Below are 21,793 nucleotides of genomic sequence, written 5' to 3' on the forward strand. Positions count from 1 at the left end.
CGTGTCTGACTGCAGAAGGAAGCCCAGTGAGTAAGAGCTGGGGTCAGTGAGGGATTTACATACTGCCAGCACTGGCTAGAGCCAGGCAGGTGCTGGGCATGTTTTCACATGTCATTTCACACAGCCAATTCATTTCACTCTGAACTTGGATCTTTCTTGCCTTTGGAGGCTCTTTCGCAGAGGCTGCCAAACTGTACCACATGTGAGAAAAACGGGGGGGAAGCAGCTTCATCGGAGAAAGAGAAGAGCCCCGCTCACTGGTGTGTGCAGATAGTGCTGTTAGAAAGTGCCACATGGTCAGACCTGGAGACTGAATTCCTCTCTGCACCGATGCAGCCCAGTCAGCAGCATTACAGCTTCCCTGCCCTAGAAGGACCAACCGCCTCGGGGAGAAGAGAGGAATTCAGTCCTTGGCCTCTCTGCCAAGACTGCCAACTGTAACGATGCTCTCTGTGATGTGGACAGCTGGCTGCTAGGAATTGGAGTGGCTCCCAGCAATGCACTTCCCATAAGCCACTGCACAGCAGTCAGGTGGTAATGCCTTTGGCACACTACCAGACAGGAGGAACCAGATTCAAGTCAGCAACTTATCACTGAGACTCTGTGTATCCCATTACAAAGTCACCTCAGCCATCCAGTCCCAAAGACAGACACCTCTTTAATGAGCTGGCTGAGGTTGGAGAGTGGCCTTTCCCTGCTTCTTCCATATGCCTTTTCACCCTTTTTATGGCTGTACATATGCTGGCCCCTGTTCTGAGGTTTGGGCCAGTAGTTTTTTCTTGAATCACTTTCACTATCCCCAGTTGTGCCCTGTGCTAGACTCCAGACAGGCCGTGGAAAGGAGCCAGTGTTGTTACTTCATACTTACAAAATAGCTGTGCCCAGAGGCCCTAATCATTACTGGAGCCCATGGTATGTGCTGTATAGCATCTCAGTGCCCTCCCTGAGGAGCTAACGGACGGGCTGTTATTTCAAAGCGTGGCATGCACCATCTCAGATCTCGGCAGCACCTTTCAGCATCTATCTGCTCAATTTCTTTTCTGGTTGAAGTTGACCTATGATATTAGTTCTGTGAGAGCTCTGGGAAGAGAGCCAGCACTTTGAATGTGGGTGGACAGGATCATTAACAAACAATGTTTACCCCTGTGTTCTCTTCCTGGGCAGACCACTGATGATGCAGACGATGCTGTTGGACACAAAATCTTCATTTCAGCCACAATGCAGACAGGATTTTGTGACTGGAGCGCAAAATATTTTGCTCAGCCGGTCATGAAGGTAATATTCTCCCTCCATTCATGTTTCTTGAATCACAGCCCTGCCCTCTCAACCACACAGAAGGGTGGGATGCTGACCCTGGAAATGTGGGCACAATGTGCTCTCCCTTCCCTCGTCATTCCTTTTCTGTTCATCCTGGAACGAGAGCGCCACTCTCACACCACCCTCCCCGCTGCTTTTGATCCACATAATCACCTTGCCTATAAAATGTGGGCGGAGGAACAGAGACGATCAGAGGGAGGGGAGGATTTAGTGGATATGTTGCCAGGGAAAGAGCCCCACGGTATGAAGTAAAAGCTATGCCAAGCCCATGTGAGTAGGAGTGCAAGTATGTGGGGTGGATCTGCTTGTTGGTGCCACTGGTCCAGTCAGCTAAAGAGCATTGCCTTACTGTGAAGGTTAAGCATGGCTGCAGCCTCCAAAGCATTGTATTGTTCCATCAATAGTTGACATCTGATGCCGCGCCTGAGTCGTTCTGCATCGCACGGTGGCAGTTAAGTGCTTCAGCTACATCCACCACGAGAGGCACAAGTTACATACACAACTCAGAGTAACCCACACAAATTCAGTCCCCCAGTAAACAAAGTAACTGGGCCATGGACTAAACTCTGCAGCACTGATGTCCCAACAGTGAGGAGAGATTCTAAAGCAAGGGAGAAGGGGGCCCAGCCCCTGGTCGTGGGGCATTCAGCCAAAGGAACTTGACAACGCATGTCTCCTAGATGATCTTAATTGTAGAGTGAAGGCTTATTTCAAAGCAGCAGGGTCCATGTCATATTAAGTATTTTGTGTGTTTTCCCCATAACTTCCCTTACTAGTTACCTGAGAGAGTTGTGTTCAAAAGGGGGGTTTCTCCCTCCCCACTTGTCGCTTTCTTCTTGCTTAATTCTATAGCAAAGTTAGAATGCTGAATTTGTCACACTGCGATCATTTCCTTAACAGATACATGCCGTAAGCAGAGGAGTGACTTCATTACACTAGAGTTAACACTTCCTTAGCACACTGAGGGTTAGGTGTACCTTGCAAATGTTAACTGATCCTCACAAACGTGCAAAATGGAATTGGGTGGGTGGATAGATGGCTGAATAAAGCAAAGACAAGACTTCGTCACAGGTTCAACCATGAGGCAGGTGTAAGTTGTCACAGTGACGCTGTTCTCTACAGTTAATACATGGCAAAGAAAGGCTGTCCAAATCCAATACAAGCTTTTCTAGCAACTCTTTTAAGACTTTGCTGGATGTGGAAGTCCCTCTTTAAAAGCAAGTTTTGTTTTGTGTGTGCTTGTGACAACAAATTATCTTGCTCTGAGTGGGGCAGCACAAGGGTGTATTCAGGTTACCTTTCCTGGGAAAATGCTGGAGATTAATCATTCTTCCCTGCCAGCCCAGAGAACAAGAACAATAAAAACAACTTGGCTGTTAGAATAAACATCACTCTCCTTTTGCTGTGTAATGAAGCCCCTGTATTCCAACAACAAGAGCAAAGACACGGCTTTCTTCCCGTCTTTGCATTTAGGTTTCTGGCTGTGTTGATGCTAAAACAAGCGGAGGAAATTGTTGAGAATGCTGCCTTAAGTGAAGACTATTTAATCCCAGTGTCAGCAGAGCGTGTCCTCCACTCCAAATTAGCTTTGACCCTGCTTGCTCGAGTGCAGCTTTAAAGCTGTGACCTACTCACAGGCATCTTGTAAAATCTCCTTTATCTCAGAAAAGGGGGTTTGACAGCAACTGAGGATCTGAAATAGCTCCCAGGAAAAACTCCTGCAGCCTTGGTTACTTAAAAGAAATTACAATTACAGCAAGCAAAGAGGGTGGCGGTGGAGATTGTGGTGGTGATGAATCTCCTTTGAGATACATGGGCAGGAGACAGACAGAGGACTTTGTGTGTGGGTAGGTGAGGGTGTGGGGACAGGGAGAGGGGTCGTGGCTGCAGAAGGGGCAGTAAATTAGAATGGGTGGTTGGCAATCCTCGGATTGTTTGTTTGGGAAAATCTGTATTTTCTTAGCCCTGGAGGGTGGAGGGGAGATGGCTAATGCTGATCTCAGGGCAGATTAACGTGGTGTTTCCAAAGGCACATCATGTGGGGGTTTGGAACTGACAGCACAGGTACCTTGACTGCTGAGGGAAAAGAAATGTGCACTGCCAGGACTGCCAATGTGTGGATTCTGGGGAATTCCTGGATCGCAAGGTTGTAGAAGTTTGTGGAAGAGGAAGCAGGTGTAAGTTGTCACAGTGACGCTGTTCTCTACAGTTAATACATGGCAAAGAAAGGCTGTCCAAATCCAATACAAGCTTTTCTAGCAACTCTTTGAAAACTCGTGGCGAGCCGGGGAAGTCCCGGATGACTGGAAAAAGGCTAATGTAGTGCCAATCTTTAAAAAAGGGAAGAAGGAGGATCCTGGGAACTACAGGCCAGTCAGCCTCACCTCAGTCCCTGGAAAAATCATGGAGCAGGTCCTCAAAGAATCAATCCTGAAGCACTTGCATGGGAGGAAAGTGATCAGGAACAGCCAGCATGGATTCACCAAGGGAAGGTCATGCCTGACTAATCTAATCGCCTTTTATGATGAGATTACTGGTTCTGTGGATGAAGGGAAAGCAGTGGATGTATTGTTTCTTGACTTTAGCAAAGCTTTTGACACGGTCTCCCACAGTATTCTTGTCAGCAAGTTAAGGAAGTATGGGCTGGATGAATGCACTATAAGGTGGGTAGAAAGCTGGCTAGATTGTCGGGCTCAACGGGTAGTGATCAATGGCTCCATGTCTAGTTGGCAGCCGGTATCAAGTGGAGTGCCCCAAGGGTCGGTCCTGGGGCCGGTTTTGTTCAATATCTTCATAAATGATCTGGAGGATGGTGTGGATTGCACTCTCAGCAAATTTGCGGATGATACTAAACTGGGAGGAGTGGTAGATACGCTGGAGGGGAGGGATAGGATACAGAAGGACCTAGACAAATTGGAGGATTGGGCCAAAAGAAATCTGATGAGGTTCAATAAGGATAAGTGCAGAGTCCTGCACTTAGGACGGAAGAATCCCATGCACCGCTACAGACTAGGGACTGAATGGCTAGGCAGCAGTTCTGCGGAAAAGGACCTAGGGGTGACAGTGGACGAGAAGCTGGATATGAGTCAGCAGTGTGCCCTTGTTGCCAAGAAGGCCAATGGCATTTTGGGATGTATAAGTAGGGGCATAGCGAGCAGATCGAGGGACTTGATCGTTCCCCTCTATTCGACATTGGTGAGGCCTCATCTGGAGTACTGTGTCCAGTTTTGGGCCCCACACTTCAAGAAGGATGTGGATAAATTGGAGAGAGTCCAGCGAAGGGCAACAAAAATGATTAGGGGACTGGAACACATGAGTTATGAGGAGAGGCTGAGGGAGCTGGGATTGTTTAGCCTGCAGAAGAGAAGAATGAGGGGGGATTTGATAGCTGTTTTCAACTACCTGCCAGGGGGGTCCAAAGAAGATGGATCTAGACTGTTCTCAATGGTAGCAGATGACAGAACGAGGAGTAATGGTCTCAAGTTGCAGTGGGGGAGGTTTAGATTGGATATTAGGAAAAACTTTTTCACTAAGAGGGTGGTGAAACACTGGAATGCGTTACCTAGGGAGGTGGTAGAATCTCCTTCCTTAGAGGTTTTTAAGGTCAGGCTTGACAAAGCCCTGGCTGGGATGATTTAACTGGGAATTGGTCCTGCTTCGAGCAGGGGGTTGTACTAGATGACCTTCTGGGGTCCCTTCCAACCCTGATATTCTATGATTCTGATATTCTATCTATTCTATGATTCTATTCTATGATTTTATGAAGGACATGGGAAGTGCTGGCTACAGACTGATTGGGTTGTGAAGAGGTGGCCTGCCTTGGCATCATGTTTTGCCCACTCTGTGGCATCTAAGTGCTGACTTTTAAGAGGTTGTGATTTACCAGATACTGTGGTGATTCACTTGGGGTGGAAATGAGCTGCCCTTTATCCCTGCTGTACACCTCAGACAATGTATGCGAGCAGGTTTGGACAGTATCAGAGACTTGTGTCCAGCGGATGTGATAGTTTTCTCTCATTTGGCTGAGTGTCTGAATAATTGCTTAGCGACAATATGAAAGCTATTAATATGTGCCCAAAGAATATTAATTGGGAAATGGGAGTGTTCATGGTTGACCAGAATATGTGTGCAGTATGCCATAGAAATTTTACAAGCTCTGACGCCTCTATATCTTTTGGTAGGGCCCTATGAAATTCATGGCCAGGAAAAGCGTCACAGACCGTGAAATCTGGTCTTTTGTGTGCTTTTACCCTATACTATACCCTATATATACTCACGGAGGAGACCAGCGTTTCTCAAATTGGAGATCCTGACCCAAAAGGGAGTTGCAGGGGGGGTTGCAAGGTTATTTTAGGGGGGTCACGGTATTGCCACCCTTACTTCTGCGCTGCTGCCTTCAGAGCCGGGCAGCTGGAGAGTGGCTGACTGAGGGCCCAGCTCTGCCAGCAGCAGCGCAGAAGTAAGGGTAGCAGTACCGCGACCCCCGCCCCACAATAACCTTGCAAACCACCCCCCACCCCCCCAACTCCTCTTTGGGTCAGGACCCTGACAATTACAAAACTGAAATTTCAGATTTAAATAGTTGAAATCATCAAATTTTAGATTTTTTTAAAGCCTATGACCGTGAAATTGACCAAAATGGACCGTGAATTTGATAGGGCCCTATCTGTTGGATAGGTCTCAGAGGATCTTTCAAGCATTAAGCTGTCAGTATTTTGGAGCAGAAACCTTGTCTGTGATTTCTCTTGCCACCTCCCACAAACTCCAGCCATTGTGGAACATAACCAGGAACACCATTCCACTGTAACTTGCCCTTCGCTCCAGGCACCGCCCGTGAGTCGGTTTGTAGGAGGGGAGAAGTTATGGCAGTAGAAATGTTTGCACACCAGGGAGTGAAGATTTCAGGGAGATGTGTTCCGTGCTTCTGGTGGAGGGCTCCTGGATACAGTAGTGAGAGGAGGGAGCCAGGATGGATGGGGGAATGCCGTGAGTGGGTAAAGGGCATGGATGGGAAGGTAGGCCAAAGCAGGACTGGTGGGGCCCAGCTAATGGAAGTGTGAGGGGGTGCTGGGGAGTAGTGCAGGCTGGCTGGTTGGCTCAGTATGCAAATTCCGGGATATGATATGTATAGCTGTCTAAATGATTACCAACTCCTCTCAATAGCATATCTTTCCCATTCAAACAAATGGGAAATTCAGTCACAAACGTCTGTTTACTATGGAGTTACAGTTGCTTGCTGGTACATAGTCCCCTTGCAGACAAGTTTGAGCAAAACTCAAACTTCTGAAAACTAGGAAATGCACTGGTAAGGTTGCACCTTAACTCTGCTCTCTTTCTGCAGTGCCCCTGTGTGCCTGTTAACACATACACCTTTGCTTTGCCAGTCCCACCATGGCTGAAATGTACGCGCTCTGCACCTCCTTTTATAGCTCATTCACTGTCACCCACAGAATTCCATCTAACACAATTAAAGGACAAAATGGGGGGACAGTTTGGCAATTCCTCATTCCCTCTGTTCCCCTGGAGCTGGCCGTAGCCCGTGGGAATTATTTGCATACACTCTAATACATTCAGGTTGTTAGGTGTCCTACGCTAACTGGTGGAGGCGGAAGTTGGGCCTTCTGGTAAAGGGTTAGTTGTGATATGAGGACACGTGAGTTACTTTGAGGTATGTGACAGCTGTGACTGTGATATGAGGAGATCTATGTTTTGCACCCTCCAATGTGTGTGAGCAAAGGAATGGAGCAACGTGAACCTTCACAATGCAGTATGCATCATTTCAGTGCAGAATTGTGTATATTATATAAAGAGCAGGGCACCAGGATTTAGTAGAAAGGGAATTGTCAGTAGCAAGCTGGGATAGGAGAGCAACTTAAGCATCTATTACCTGTCTGCACTCCAGGTAAAGTGAGCGTGGTCAGTGCCAGGTGTAGCTGCACTGAATGGAGAGTCAGTAGTTAATTCTGCTTGGTAGAACTGTGTGTGTGAGCTCTGGATTGCTTTGGGACGTGTAACAGAGCTGTGATATGAGGGGATCTGTATTTTGCATGTGTACCTTCAGGATGCAGTATGCGTCGTTTCTGTGTAGGTTATGTCAGTAGCAGGGCACAGGGCTTTTATTACAAAGGATATTATCAGCAGTGAGGTGGAATGTGAGAGTGTTCTAACACTTTAAAGCTGATTAAGTGACAGTGTAGTTGAGATGGTATCCTGCGGGTCAGTGTGAGGGATTTGTAAAAGGCTGTGAAATGGTTCTTAAATTGTAACGTGTGGTATTCTTTCTGGGGAGCTGGCTGTGGGTGTGTACACACGGGGATCTGGAACCTCCTGAAACTTACATTGCCAAGGGCCAGTGTGAGTATGTATGTATTAATCCATCGCTTCAAGAGGGTAGAGAGAAGGTGCCATGGGCAATCTTTGCGGTTGTTTTGTCCTTTTTGTCTTTTAACTGTGTTAAATGAAATTCTGTGGATGAGAGTGAATGAGTTGTAAAAGGAGATGCAGAGCTTGTATATTTCAGCAACTGTGGGGTAGAAGAGTAAAGGGCGCGTGCGTTAACAGGCATATTGGGGGATTGCTGAAGAAGAGCAGAGTTAAGGTTGCATGGGCAATCTTACCTATGCATTTCTTACTTTTCAGAAGTTTGTTTTGCTCAACACAATGTTCTGCAAGGGAGCAGCATACCACCAAGCAACCGTACCTCTTAATTACTTTGTTTTTTTTGCCATTGAATTACAGTGTTTGTCTGTCACACAAACCAGTAATGTGGTGGTGCTCTAAGAGGAAGGGAATCAGAGGAATACTGCTGGCTGCATACTTTTATAAACATCTACTGGTTATTTACGTTTTTCGAGTAGATGGAAAAATTGTATTTCATCTGTAGGAAATTCCTCCCCCCCTAAGAAATAACGATGAGGTTTCCATGACTGCTCATTCTTGAAGCACATGGTGTGTTGTTTTGTTTTTTAAATATCAATATAGTGTAACAGTGTGAGCTAATTGGCTGTGTCTGTGTTTTATGAAACTAGTTACACTGTAGGCAGGTTTCCAAGTATCTTAATTTTTTTTTATGTGAATCACTAAGAGGAAATAAAATCATTGGTCCAGTGCTTCATCAGCTCTACTGCTAGTGTAAGTAATTTTCTCTTGACAACAACAGCAGCAAAGCCAGTAATATATTGGGAGATATTTCTGACCTATGGGGTTTAGTTGCCAGATTAAACTTCAAGCTTTTGGGCTTTATACAAAGATTGGCTTTGGTCAAGATGAGTTCCAGGGTCTTGTTCCTAAGTGCAGAAAATGGTAAGTAAGTTTATAAGGGGAAAAGGAGAGAGAATTGGGGATGATAGTGCCATTTAAAAAAGGGTAATGTTTTGTCTCTCAGTGCTTATTAAAAACATTTGTCTACTATCGAGGATAGTAGCTCACAAGAGTGGTGACTTATTAATATAATAAATCACTGTAGACAGCCAATCAAAAAGCAACATTGGCTTGTATATGGGGAGCGATTATTTTAGCTTGAGTACTTCACATGCATGAAACAAAATTGCTTTTCCTTTTTTCTTTTTCTTTTTTTTTTTTGAGAAAAAGAATAAATTGAAGCTCTATGAATACTAATTTGATGTAAGGGGAAATGGGCTGAAAGTCAATCATGTGAATACACAGAGCCTCTTTCTGCATCCATTAGGCCCAAATAAATTGTTGGGTGTTTTTCCATAAAAATTGGGGTGGTCTGAGAACTATGAAAGAACTGTGTTCATAAACAGAATTTGTACCATGGTTACCTCATCAGCCCCATGGTGCCGTCCATTTTCCGACATGATAGCAAGAGTGGTAGCATTTGTGATAGTGAAAGTTCAATAATGGTTTCCATTCTGACCCCATTCCAGCCCTCTCCTGGACAGTTCAGATAAATAGTATGGTTTGTTTGTTCCTCTAAAGAGGCACAAGTACCCCACAACTTATTAACTTGGGTAAATACACCCTGCCCTTTAAACACAGCACTGAGTTGATTATTGTAAAAATAAAACTAATGTGTTAACAATAAGAAATAGATTAGGTGATGCTAAGTATGGGGAATAAAGTTAGAAAGAGTTACAAGCAAATAAAAGTGAAAACATGCATCTAAAACCTAATCTAGCAAGGAATAGGCTTTGTTCAGGATGGTTTCTCTCCTATATGCAGTTTCCAGAAACTTCAGCCTCCCCCTTTGAAGGACTCATCTTTCTCAGCTTGCAAGAGCTTTGGCTTCTTGTGTCTGTCTAGTGATGGAAGCCACAGATGGCTTCTGTCTTTCCTTATATTTTCCAGAGTTCGGAGACTTGATGACCTCATGCTGTTCTTCCCTTCCTGTGGGCTTCCCATCCCCTTGTATGTAAATACAGCTTCCATTGTTTTGATTCCACCATGCTTCATTTACATAGGAGACAAGAAAATAGCTGCCCTCTCTCTTGTTGGGGAGGGACCCTGTCTCTCCTTGTTTAGCCGCAGACTTTAAAGCCTAAACTTGTAAAGTATCCAAATTTCCTCATATAGTGTTAGTGGGTATATTTCACAGTGATATTAATCACCTGTGTGTCATTAGCTCCAGAAAAGACTGCACTCTGTATATTTTCATAATACAGTAGTATCAGATACAATCAGTTGATTCAATTGCTTATTGCTGGAGGTTCAGTCGCCCATCTTTATAGATCTGTAAACCTTTGAAATGGATTCTTCACAGGGTTACCCCTCAGAGTAAAGTTTATTCAAGCTGTGAGGAAGGTGACATGGAGTCTGGTGGTAAAGGAAGCTCCATGCACTTTCTTCTCTCACTTCTTATCTCTATAGCTTTGTTTACTTAATATGTTAAAAATGGACCTTCATTGTCGTTGCCTGAAGATGGCTGGTCACAGAATAAAATACACATTCCAGTGCTGGAAGGCTTGATTACCAACTCCTCCTGACATGCCTGGTTTAAACACACTTGAGTTATAATTCCAGCGTATATACATAACTCTACCGACTGGGTGTGTACATCACGCAAGAATATTAATGGTCAGTGAGCTATTCATTTTCAAATGATACCTCACAAGGTGTATTTTGTACAAAGATGATAACAGTAGTGTGTAGAGTGTGAATAAGAGTGCTTAGTGTCACTGATTTACTGCATGGCAAGCCATGGTACGAATCTACGGTGCACTGCCCTGCCATGTACTAAGTCTTTGAATAGAGAAGCCTGCAGATATATTTTTGCAGATATATTTTTGTAATCTACGTCCATTCCTGTTTCCTGTATTTTCATTGTATACTGCTCCAATATATCTTTTCTCATTGAGATTTTGTTAATAACTTCCCTTCTTTCCAAGTCATGTATGTATGTGTGTGTGTGTGTGTGTATATATATATATATAAATAATTAAGGGCCTTGGCGCATCCTGCACTTCGGCACAAAGCAGCAGAGGGGACAGAAAGCACCCCTTCCTCTTTTGTGCAAATGCAATGTACTACCACTGCTTCCCACAAATGTGCAGGGTGTGGGTGGAGCCTTGATGCTGCCTCCCCAAGGGACCTGGAAATGAGCGTACGCTGTGCCGAGCATCCACCTGTCAGTTTACTCTGTCCCAGGAGCAGCAGAGAGACCAAGAGGGAGATTGATTCCCTTAGTCACAGTCTCCCTCCGGGGCTGCCCCTTTTCTGCGGGCTAGATTGCAATGATACTGCCTGTGTAGTGGGTATAAAATAATCTTGCTGTGCACTTGTTATACAACTCAGGGACTCTGTCTGACCGGGGTACACGGAGTAGTGCATAGTACTGTGAGAAGTGACATGTGCGTCTCTAAAGCCCGCCCGGTATTAAAACGTTATATCCACCCAGCTACGTCACGGGGGGTGTGAAAAATCCACACCCTGAGCCATGTAGGGAAGCGATGTCAGTCTCAGTGTAGACACGACGAGGTCAATAGAAGAATTCTTCCATCACCCTAGCACCCCCCCCCCGGTGGGGAGGTGGATTGCCTGTGCTAATGGGAGAACCCCTGCCGTCGCTGCGGGAGTGTTTACACTGAAGCTGCAGCAGCCTGGCTGCAGCTGTGCCACTGTGACGTTTCGCGTGTAGACAAGCCCTGCGTTGGAAGGAGAATGTTACGGTGCATTGTGTTAACTGAGAAATGGTGTGCAGCTCTGTAATTGGAGACTGCATTATTCTGCATGCGCACAAAGAGTCAAGAGACGGTTCCGCATGCAACTTCTTTTTGACATTTCCTCATGGTTGCTTGCTTAACCAACAACCTTGATATTCTCACACTACCCTTCGTGGCTGGAATTCTGTAAACTAGAAGTGCCACTCCTGGAGCGTTCAGGAACAGAGAGCCCTGATTGGCTACTGCTGCCTTTTGGGAGCTTCAGTTCGCTAAAGAAGCGAAGTGAAAAATGAGCCAAGTGCAGGTAGAGGAGAGGGACATTGCTGTTCCATTCTAGTACTTCATGCAGAGATGCTGCTCCCTAACGTAAACGGGGAAAGAAAAACAGTCATTTCTGTAATGAATAAATAGAAAATGACTGCAAGCACATCTTGATTGCATTTAAATTATGAGTCTAGCTTTGCTTCATAGCCCTTGCTCTGAAAATGCAGGGATTAATTCTCATTATAAATCACTGGCTCAGTTTCAGACCATCAAACTGGACTTTATGTGTTGATTATCAAATAAATTTACGAAGAGAACACTGCATTGCAATTGCTTGGTGGGGAGTTCAACAGCAGACAGCTTTGGAAATTCTGATCTCTGCCGAGAATTTGACCCAGCTCAAAGTTCTGAAAGTTCTTGAAAGGCCATTCTGCCAACCTCATGCAACCCTGGATTTGTATCATGCAGGCAGCCTAGGCTTTTCCAGCTGTATGGAAGCCCCACGTCAAAGAGAGCAGAAGCCAGTATTCAGTCTGTTTGATACTGACATAATGTGAGGGTAGAGGTTGGAGAGGATTCTAGAAGGTGAGAATTACATAAACAAATCCTTCCTGATAATCCTAGCTGTAACTTCAGCACTTTCACTGCACCGTATCTTGGCAGTCGTGCAAAGCCCTGGCAGAAAGATTAACCCTTTATAAAATTGTGGCAGCAACACGAACCAGGAAAGATCACCCAGTAGTATTATTTGCTATAGTAGAAGCGTGTCAGCCTCTTTTCCTAACCCCCGAATTGAGAGAGAGGCAAAGAGTTAAAAGAAAACAACTTTATTGGCTTTTGAATGGCACTCGTCGGTGGGAGGATTCAGAATTGTAATATGTTTCTTTCTGATGACAGCCAAGAAGTGTTATAAATCTGTGGCGTGTCATGATCCTAATCATGTAACACTATTCCAGACACCCACGTTCCTCTGGGAGCTCTGCTTAGAGGAGAGCTCGGCAAAAGCCAACACTGGGCTTTTGTTTACTAGAAGATTTTCTAAAGCTTAAATGGAAACTGGCTGGGGAAAGGGGAGAAAGGAATGAATGATTAGACGATCACCTGATCGGCGAGTGTTCTCTGGAATATATACCTTCAGCCTTTCCTTCCTAGTCTGTGCTCAGCACCACTCTGACTGGGGGGAGGGAGGCGGAAGTCTCACTCAGACACTCACGCTCTCACATTTGCGTGGTAACCCAGGAGTTCCCCAGGTATGTGCGCATGCTAAGAGCTCATCTGAGTACTTTATTATTTTTGTTAGCCAAAGTAGTGCAGTGGGTCAGCGAGGTTACTCGGCAGGTCCTGCATGGGGATGTGGAAAGGAACGTTGGTTTGGCCACATTCTCTGCCCCCTTGTACTGGCTGCATACAGCAACTTTAACTCTCTTGCTCTCCCTCTACCCCCAATTCACAAGGCAAAATGATTGCAGAGGGGGACACTTCCCCCTGAGCCTGGCAGTGTCATAAGCAGGCCCACAGCGTGTCTGGCACTGCAAGATAGGCAGTGGTGGTGTGGCCGTGTCAGTCACAGGATATTAGAGAGACAACATGGGTGAGGTAATAGCTTTTATTGCAGTCGCTCTCAGCCTTTCCAGACTACTGTCCCCCGTTCAGGAGGCTGATTTGTCTTGCAGACCCCCAGGTTTCACCTCACTTAAAAACTACTTGCTTACAAAAATCACACTATTACTAAAAAATTGCTTACTTTCTCATTTTTACTGTATCATTGTAAAATAATATAAATACTGTGCTTACATTTCAGTGTATGGTACATAGAGCAGGATAAACAAGTCATTGTATGAAATTTTAGTTTGTACTGACTTTGCTGGTGCTTGTTATGTAGCCTGTTGTAAAACTGGCAACTATCTAAGTGAGTTGATGGACCCCCTAGAAGACCTGTGCGTGCCCCCAGCAGTACACATGCAGCTGATTGAGAACCACTGTTTTATTGGACCCACTCCTGTTGGTGAGAGAGACACAGGCTTTTGAGCTACACAGGCCTGAAGAAGAGTTCAGTGTGACTCGAACACTTTTCTTTCACCAGCAGAAGTTGGTCCCATAAAAGATATGACTTCACCCACCTTGTCACTGCAAGATAGCTCATTTCAGGCCAGTTCTCCATTACCTTTCTGCCTATTGTCCTTGGAAGGACTGAGTCCATTTTCTTCAGAGATGCAAAGCCCAGATATTACTTTAACCTGCTGCCTCATCTTTGAGCCCTGCACACACCATATTTTGTCAGGGATGGGGACAGTAGCTTCCCCACAGGCACACAGTTCCTTGTCCAAGTCCGAAAAAGCTGCTAAGTGCCAATGGAGGGAGTTAGAATTCTGTGCACGCCCCTGCCCCTTCCTGCTTGAGACGGCCTTTAGATCTTACTCCAATTTATTCCCACAGAAACTGGATTTTCATTAAAGTGTAATATCTCTGCTCTTGAATATGCTTTGATGCATTTTATCCTGGGCTTGTTTATTGCTTTGCATTCTTGGTCATTTGTCATTTCCTTTCTAATAAACCCTAGATTGCTGCAAAATGAAACTTGGGTGTTTTTTTAAAAAAGAAAAGGCAATCCAGCCCAATAATCATTGTTATGAGTCCTTTCCAATGTGTGGGATGTTTTGAACATAGTGTGCATAGTAATGTCAGGTATTTAAGTTCTTTTTCATTAGGAAAAAATAAATGGGGGGTCTGGGAGGGCTTAACACTCCTCCTGCTCCCCCTCCCAAGAAATACCCCTTCCTGAGCAGCAGTTATCCTTTTCATTGACATACACTGGGTGTAGCTCTCATCAGAGCCCCCGTCGCAGCTTTTTAATTGCCCAGAGGGCTGGTTCTAGAGCAGTGGTTCTCAAACTTTTGTGAGCCAGGATGCATCAAATGGCAGAAAAATCATCTTTGTCCCCTTCCCTTGTTTCTTCTACAATGCTTGTGCAGGAGAGGCCTGCTTGCCCACAATCCCCTCCTGAGGCCCCTCACAATTGCTGGCCTGCAGAACTCTGTTCTAGAGCGCTGAAAGAGAGGGATGCTTTCAGCCCCAGCAGCTGAGCATGCTGCCCCTGTAACACACGGACCGGAACCGGTATCGAGTTGGGGACTCCCACATGGCAGTGCACACTGCTTACTAGTCACACCAATCTTCGTCTTCATTCACTCTGCCCCTTGCTATGGATAATGGTTTTTAAGGGGAGGATGGGAAGAAAAGACATTTTGAAAGGGACAAAGCCCTTTACCTGCTGTATTTACTGTTTTAATATTGCAGTTCTGAATAAAGCCTTTAGTGCATTGTTCATTGGTATTTTTATAAAAGGAGTGTCTTGTGCCTTTAAATTCAAAGGTGCTTTAGCTTATTCATATTTAAAAGTACACAACCCAATAAAGCTCATTGCGGCATAACTATATCAACAAACCTTCCTAGTGTAGACACCATTTATACTGGGCAAAAACGTGTTTTACCAAGATAGCTTGTTGTGCTCAAAGAATTTGTATAAGTTACAACTACATCTGTGTTAAGGCTTTTGCCAGTATAAAAATGTCAGAGAAGACATTGCCTCCTGCAGGCTGTGTCCACACTGGGTGCTAGGAGTGTGGACTAACCCCTGCTTGTGTTTGCTTACTTGCATTGGCTCTCATCCCTAGCACAAGTAGAAACAGCAGTGTAGCCATGGTAGCCTGGCTGAGCCACCTGAAACTGGTGGGTTTGTACTCAGCACGTCTCAACCATGCCCTCCCTGCTGCTATCCCGCTACACTTCTATTTATGCTCATGGTGTCTGGATCAGAGCTACTCCTGGTATGTGTACACAAGCAGGGGAATCATACCCCTCTCTCATAGTGTTGACCGAGCCTAAGTGACGTTACTATACCAGCAAATATGTCTAACTTAGACCTGGCCAGAGAGAAATTAAACATTTAGCTCAAGCCTGCAAAGATTGTGGTTACTCCACTGGAATAATTATGAAGAAAGGTTGAAAAATGGGGCATGTTTTGTCTAGAGAAGAGCAGACTTGGAGGGTACATGCTAAGTTTTCAAATATGTAAAAGGTTGTTATAAAGAGGATGGTGATCAGTTGTTCTCTATTTCCACCATAGGACAAGAAGTAATCAGCTTAGTTTGCAGCAAGGGAGATTTAGGTTAAATATTAGGTCAGCTCTCTAGCTGTAAGTATAGTTAATCATGGAGGGTCATGGAATCTCCATCACTAGAGATTTTTAAGAACAGGTTAGAAAACATCTGTCAGGGATGGTCTAGGTATACTTAATCCTGCCTCATCGCGCAGGGGTGTACTGGGAGACCTTGTGAGGTCCCTTCCAGCCCTTTTTAGCCTGTGGGTCTCATTGTGCAACTCATACTCCTGATTAGTACTATTGAACCTATTGAACCTCTGAGCTACTCAGTGTGAGGAGGGGTTGCAAAATAGGACCCAGTTGTATGGTATTGAGTATATCTTATTTCAGTTGCCCTGAAGTTTCACAGACTGAGGGATTTGTGTGTCGAGCTGGTGTGGGATTTTCCCTCCAAATGTTTTTTATGAGAAATTGCTGATTTGACAAAACTGAAACTTGTGGGAAGGTACCAGTTTCAGTGAAACTTTTGACCGGTAAGGCTTATGAATCATTTCTGGTCAGAAAGAGAGAGAGAGAGAGAGATACTCCAGACTAGCCAACCGTTCCATGCTCAGGCGACTCTCCTGGGATGGGGGAGACCCAGGTTCTAGCCTCTGGTCTGACTCAGACAGAGCAGGGAATTGCATCTGGGTCTCCCACATCCCAGGCATGTGTCTTAACGACTGGGCTCTTGGCTCTCCTAGGGTGCAGCCTGACTCTAGGGGTGTTTTGTTTGTTGAAAAGGAAAAAATGCCAAAAGATCTCGATGCCGTCCCTGTGCAGAGTGGGGTGGGAAATGGCAATCTCAACAATGTTCCTGGCACAGGAAAACCATTTCCAGCCCAGCTCTACTGGTGTGAAATTAAGATGAGAAGATAAGGGGTTACAGAATTTCCTTGCAATCAGTTGTGTTCCAGTAAGGGAAGCTAAAACATTCCTTCAGTTTGTCAGTCAGTGCTGCACTGATCACGTGAAAACCTTGAGATTTAAACATAAAATACTTAATATTATCTTTCACCTCTTGTCAGTTCTAGACAATGAAAGGAAAATTTTAATACAAGTTTTTAACTTTCTGCCTACGTGAGAGCTCCGTTCTTTCTTTTTCATTGCTCTGAAGTGTTTTATGACCCTTTGATGAATTGCAAAATAAGCTATATTATATGCAGACAGAGGAAAGTAGTTGGGTTGCCTCTGGGATAGTTTTGTAAGGTGCAGTTTGTCTATGGGTTCATTGCAGGGGCTACTTGGTGTTATAATTCAGGGCAACTGCACTTATTTTTCCCCATTGTGGTCCAACAACAACATCCACTGTCAGGCTTCCAACTCCCTGGCCATCAGCTCTCTTGGGTGGCAATCTGCGTCTCTCCTCTTTCTGACCCAGTGTTTCCAGGCTGACCAGTTCCCTGCATTCACTGTGGTATTCCCAGTGAAAGACAGCCTTGCCTGCAGAGACCTGCTTCGTTTCTCTCCTCCGAGAGTGTAATTGCTCCTATTATAATAAAAATAAATAAGATGAGACAAAATACAGGACGCCTGTCCAGGAGAGGGATAAAGGGAAAAGATTACTAACAATGAAAAGAGTCGGATCAAAAAGATGGTCAAATATTTAAAATCATACGGTCCTGTGTGCTCTTTCCATTTACTGTCGGCAGCTGGATGTAGGATTGCACCTGCTGAAGAATCTCTGATTCTGGCTTGTGTGTGTGTGTGGTGAGAGAGAGAGAGAGAGCTAGTTTTGGATAGTTACAGCTGCTCTGGTTTTGTTTTATTAATGTATTCATTTATTGGAAGATTCCAGAAGAGCATGATTTGGAGAGCCAGATCCGCAAAGAGAGGGAATGGCGGTTTCTACGCAACACCCGCGTCAGAAAGCAAGCACAGAAGATCATCCAGAAGGGTGAGCTCTCTACTTCTCAGGCACTTTTCTCAAGTACTGCAGCTAGCATTATGCCCCCCCCCCCTTCTTCCTGTAATACAAACAGTAAATAACAATAAACTATGCAAAGCCTTTGTGAGACCAGGGTGTTTAACTAGTCACTGGCCTTTGTCCCCATTAGGGGAACAGGAGCTTATTCAATTGTGAAGTGTTTCCCTAGAGGTGATTTATCTTGAAGCTTACAGGGCTTCATTTATTGCAAGTAGTTACTCCTGCTCAGGGGATTGACCTGATTGTGGTGAGTGTAGAAGTTCTCCTTCCCTCTTGAAAACCTAAATGCAATGTTATCATCTAAGGAATATGGGCATATGTAGCAGGGTCAGCCAAAAATGATCATCACTTTATGTAACCATCTGAGTTGAACTTGGGGTGGGAAAGAATAAGAGATCAGGGATTTTTGAGAGCGAGAACCTGCCGTAAGAAGGGGTTTTCTTGCTAAAAGAATTGACAAGGTTCACAATTCTAAATGCATGCATTCACCCTGAAGCCTTGGACTTGGAAGTGAGCAGCTGGGCTTTTCAGTATCTCTGCCAGTCGGAGATGGCTTGTCCGCAGGTACTCAAGTGTCCAGCACAAAATGGATAATTTAGAGACCCTTAACAGATACTATTGATTTACTGTTTTGGCCTTTCTTTCCTATCCTGTCAAGTTCTGATGGATATTGTCGGCTACATTTTTAAAGGGATGGCAGGTTAAACTTCAGAGTCCCCACCTGGCCCAAAGGGCACAATCAGGGTTTTTGATGTGTGTCAAATGCTACTCAGGTTACAGTCATGCCAAATCAGCTTGTTTTGCAAAGGTGAATGATGTCCTTTCCTCTTGATGTTTAGCAGGCATCTGAATGACTCCAGAATTCCCCCACTCCACTGAGCTCCAGAGATGATTGTTTATGCCTCGTATCCCATTATATTTTTTAGCACTTTTATGTACAGCCTCATTTACACTCTCGGCTTTTCCTCTAATATGCCTTGGGTTCATATTTCATTAACATGTATATTCAGTGCTCTGCTGAAAGCTAACCTTGCTTATTGATAACTCTTTATGCATTTTCAAAGTGGCAGTCAGGCTAGGATTTTTTTTTAATGTATTTGAATTCAGTTTAGCCCACTAAAGTAGCCTCTGGAATTTACATAGCTATGAGGAGACCTGTTGTTATTACTCATTCTGCAGCTTGCTTAGCCAATGAGTAGTGGGGGGTGAATCTATGTAATTCCCCTACATTGTGGTTCTGTGTGTGGCTGCATATTCAAGAGATGCTCTCACCATGGAAGAGAACATTTTGGGTGTTTTTCTCATATGAGATGCTGGTGGGGATAGAATCAGTGTGAAACATTAATCTGCTGAGCAAGATGCTATCTGAGACTCAGTTTCTCATGTGCAGCTGGAGGGCTGGCAGACTTGAGTCTTATACAATGGATGGCCTGGTGTCTACCACAGCAGAATATCATAAACCAGGAGAGTGCAAGGGATGGGTCAGGGACCTTTTCTGAATACAGATAGTACAAAGGAGCAGGGCTGGTGTCCGCCTGATGGGCTTGAATCTCTTCATGGACAGGTTCAGATTCTGTCACCCAGACTGAAAGTGAAATGCAAATTACTTGTAAAAATAACACAACCAAGATCCCAAATATTAACAACAAATTAAAATAGACTTAGATCAATGCATTGTAAAACAAACTGTCTAAAGTCTGTATCTGCTGACAAGCTGTCAGCTCAGGATTCTGCATTTCCGCCACACTCTTGGTGCTACTGCTAGCAGCTAAAGTGGAGTGGAAATAGCTGCATAACTTGGCAATGATTTGGATTCTTACCTTGTAATCATTTAGGTTTTCAGAAATTTTGCAATGACTCACGATGCCACCATGAGTATCCTGATGATGATTCCCAAAGTCAGAAATCCTACAGTCACACACTGTGTAACTACTCTGCCTGCATAAATAAAACCTTTGTGAAATGATTGTCAGAGACTCCACATACCAGAGCCCAGGATATTTAGCAACTCGACCTGTAAACGAATGGCAGTGTTTCAGGCTTTTGTGAGCATTTTCCATTAGCATTTGGCCCCTTTCAGATGAAAGGTGCATCAACATTTTACAACAGTGATGTAGACATGGATCGTTTCAGTGACACTTCTGGACTTGGCAGCCCTGTATTACAGCAGTGTCATCAGTGGATATGAACTGAAGACCTGATGTGAGATCTGAACCCACGAACACCTAGCCCACTTGCTAGACTGCTCTGAGCAGCTTTGACGTTCACTGTCTTGTAGAGAAAAGTTTTCATCCATTTTAAAATTTGCCAGAGATGCCCAGCTATAACTTCAGGAGTGCGAGACAGTGAAAAGAGCTGTGCAGCTCTTCACTCTCACAGAGGATATGAGCCTCTTGTCCTGGAGAGAGCTCACTGACTAAGCATCTCCAGCATAGGCTCTTCCTAGATGGCATGTTTTCTTTTCTGGTGGGGTGGGGTGGGGTGGGGAGGGAGAAGCATCAGCCCCAAATAGGCCAGTTGTGGGAGGCCAACAGTTTTAGGTCTGGAGCAACATGGCAAGAGTGAAGGATTCTGGTTTAGGGAGAGAACAACTTAAACTATTATTGCGTATGTAGCACCATAAGTGTCTGTGGTTCTGCTAAGCAAAAGAGTTTTGCTAGACCAGTAGAACAATGTCCTGAAGGGACTCATGATCACCTGATAGGTTATGGTTAAGGAGGCTTTGGGAGGCAGAGAATGGTGAGGGTTTGGCATATGCTAGTTGGGAGTACGGGGTGGTATAAAAGAAGGCACAAAGTCTGGTGGGACAAAGGAACTGGCCACGTGTGAAGCTTAGAAGGATAGGTTGAGGATTGTACAGAAAGTAGAGAACAATATCCTTTTTGTGGTTTGATTCCCAGGTACTAAGTCTGGGTTTTCTCTCATTTCCCCCCTCCCCCCCAGGTATTTCACGGCTAGATGATCAAATCTTTCTGAACAGGAATCCAGGCGTTCCTTCCGTGGTGAAGTTCCATCCATTCACACCATGTATAGCAGTAGCTGATAAAGACAGCATCTGGTAAGAGTTTCTGCCTTTCTGACCCTAAGGGATTGGCTTCCAGGGTCATGATTGGACATGTAAGGACTGTCAGCCCCAATGATGGACACCAAGTGGTCTGAATTCTTTGAGGGGATGCTATGCTTGTCCTCATTTTCTCCCCCATCCACTTCCATAGCTATTCTCCTTCCAGCTGAGGGTGGGGGTGGGGCAGGCTCCTTCTGCAGCCTAGCAGCATTGTTCCTAGTATTGTCCAGAGCAACACATAATTCACCCCACCTCAGGGGCTGAACACCTTGCCCCCACATGGTCCCACTCATGCTGGCTGGACATGGAAAGCCCTCAGAGACTTGGCTCCTCTTAGGTGCAGTATGTGATGGTTTTGAAGTCTGCATCTCTCCTGTGTTAAACAAATACAGTGGCCTTCTGTGTCAGTAGGTAGAGGATCCTCATTATAACTAGATTTATAACAGGTTAGGATATTAATCTTATTACTTCCTCTGCAGAAGCTGGAGATGATGTTATAGAAAGGCATTAATAAAAAGACACTCAATACTCTAAGGAGAAAAACAAATTTAATTCCAGTGCATATAACCTTTAGTGACACTTTAGTGGGAAAGCTGCTTTTTACGGCTTGTTCAGTGAATACAGATCTGACCTGATATTCCACTACCTTTCCCAGTTTTTGGGATTGGGAGAAGGGGGAGAAACTGGACTATTTCCACAATGGGAACCCTCGCTATACCAGGATCACAGCAATGGAATACCTGAATGGACAAGACTGCTCTCTGCTCCTGACTGCCACAGGTGAGTTCAGCCTCGGTCACCAAATCGTCAAAGGGCAGGAGAGAGGAGGAATCATTGACAGGCTTCAGATGCATGTGAGATGTTCTGAGCCCTCCCCTCTCCTTTATGCGGCTGGTCCATTCACCCTACCATGGGAATTCGTGGCCTGGGAGGCTCCTGAGAGAAGTTTATGGCTAGCA

At 44.9% G+C, this 21,793-nt stretch overlaps 1 protein-coding gene across 2 annotated transcripts in view; it reads left to right on the top strand.

Moving 5' to 3' along the window:
• The window catches only part of RPTOR (regulatory associated protein of MTOR complex 1), a 304,649-nt gene that overhangs the window by 254,563 nt on the left and 28,293 nt on the right, over window positions 1–21,793 (top strand). For both annotated transcript variants that reach the window (XM_084646962.1, XM_084646963.1), the window contains exons 24-27: window positions 1,165–1,275; window positions 17,635–17,740; window positions 20,714–20,828; window positions 21,490–21,614. In XM_084646962.1, coding sequence (XP_084503088.1) covers window positions 1,165–1,275; window positions 17,635–17,740; window positions 20,714–20,828; window positions 21,490–21,614 — 457 coding nt within the window. The remainder of the gene's footprint in view (window positions 1–1,164; window positions 1,276–17,634; window positions 17,741–20,713; window positions 20,829–21,489; window positions 21,615–21,793) is intronic.

This window comes from Lepidochelys olivacea (genome assembly GCF_965140295.1).
Source record: "Lepidochelys olivacea isolate rLepOli2 genome assembly, chromosome: 14".
Taxonomy (NCBI): Eukaryota; Metazoa; Chordata; order Testudines; family Cheloniidae; genus Lepidochelys; species Lepidochelys olivacea.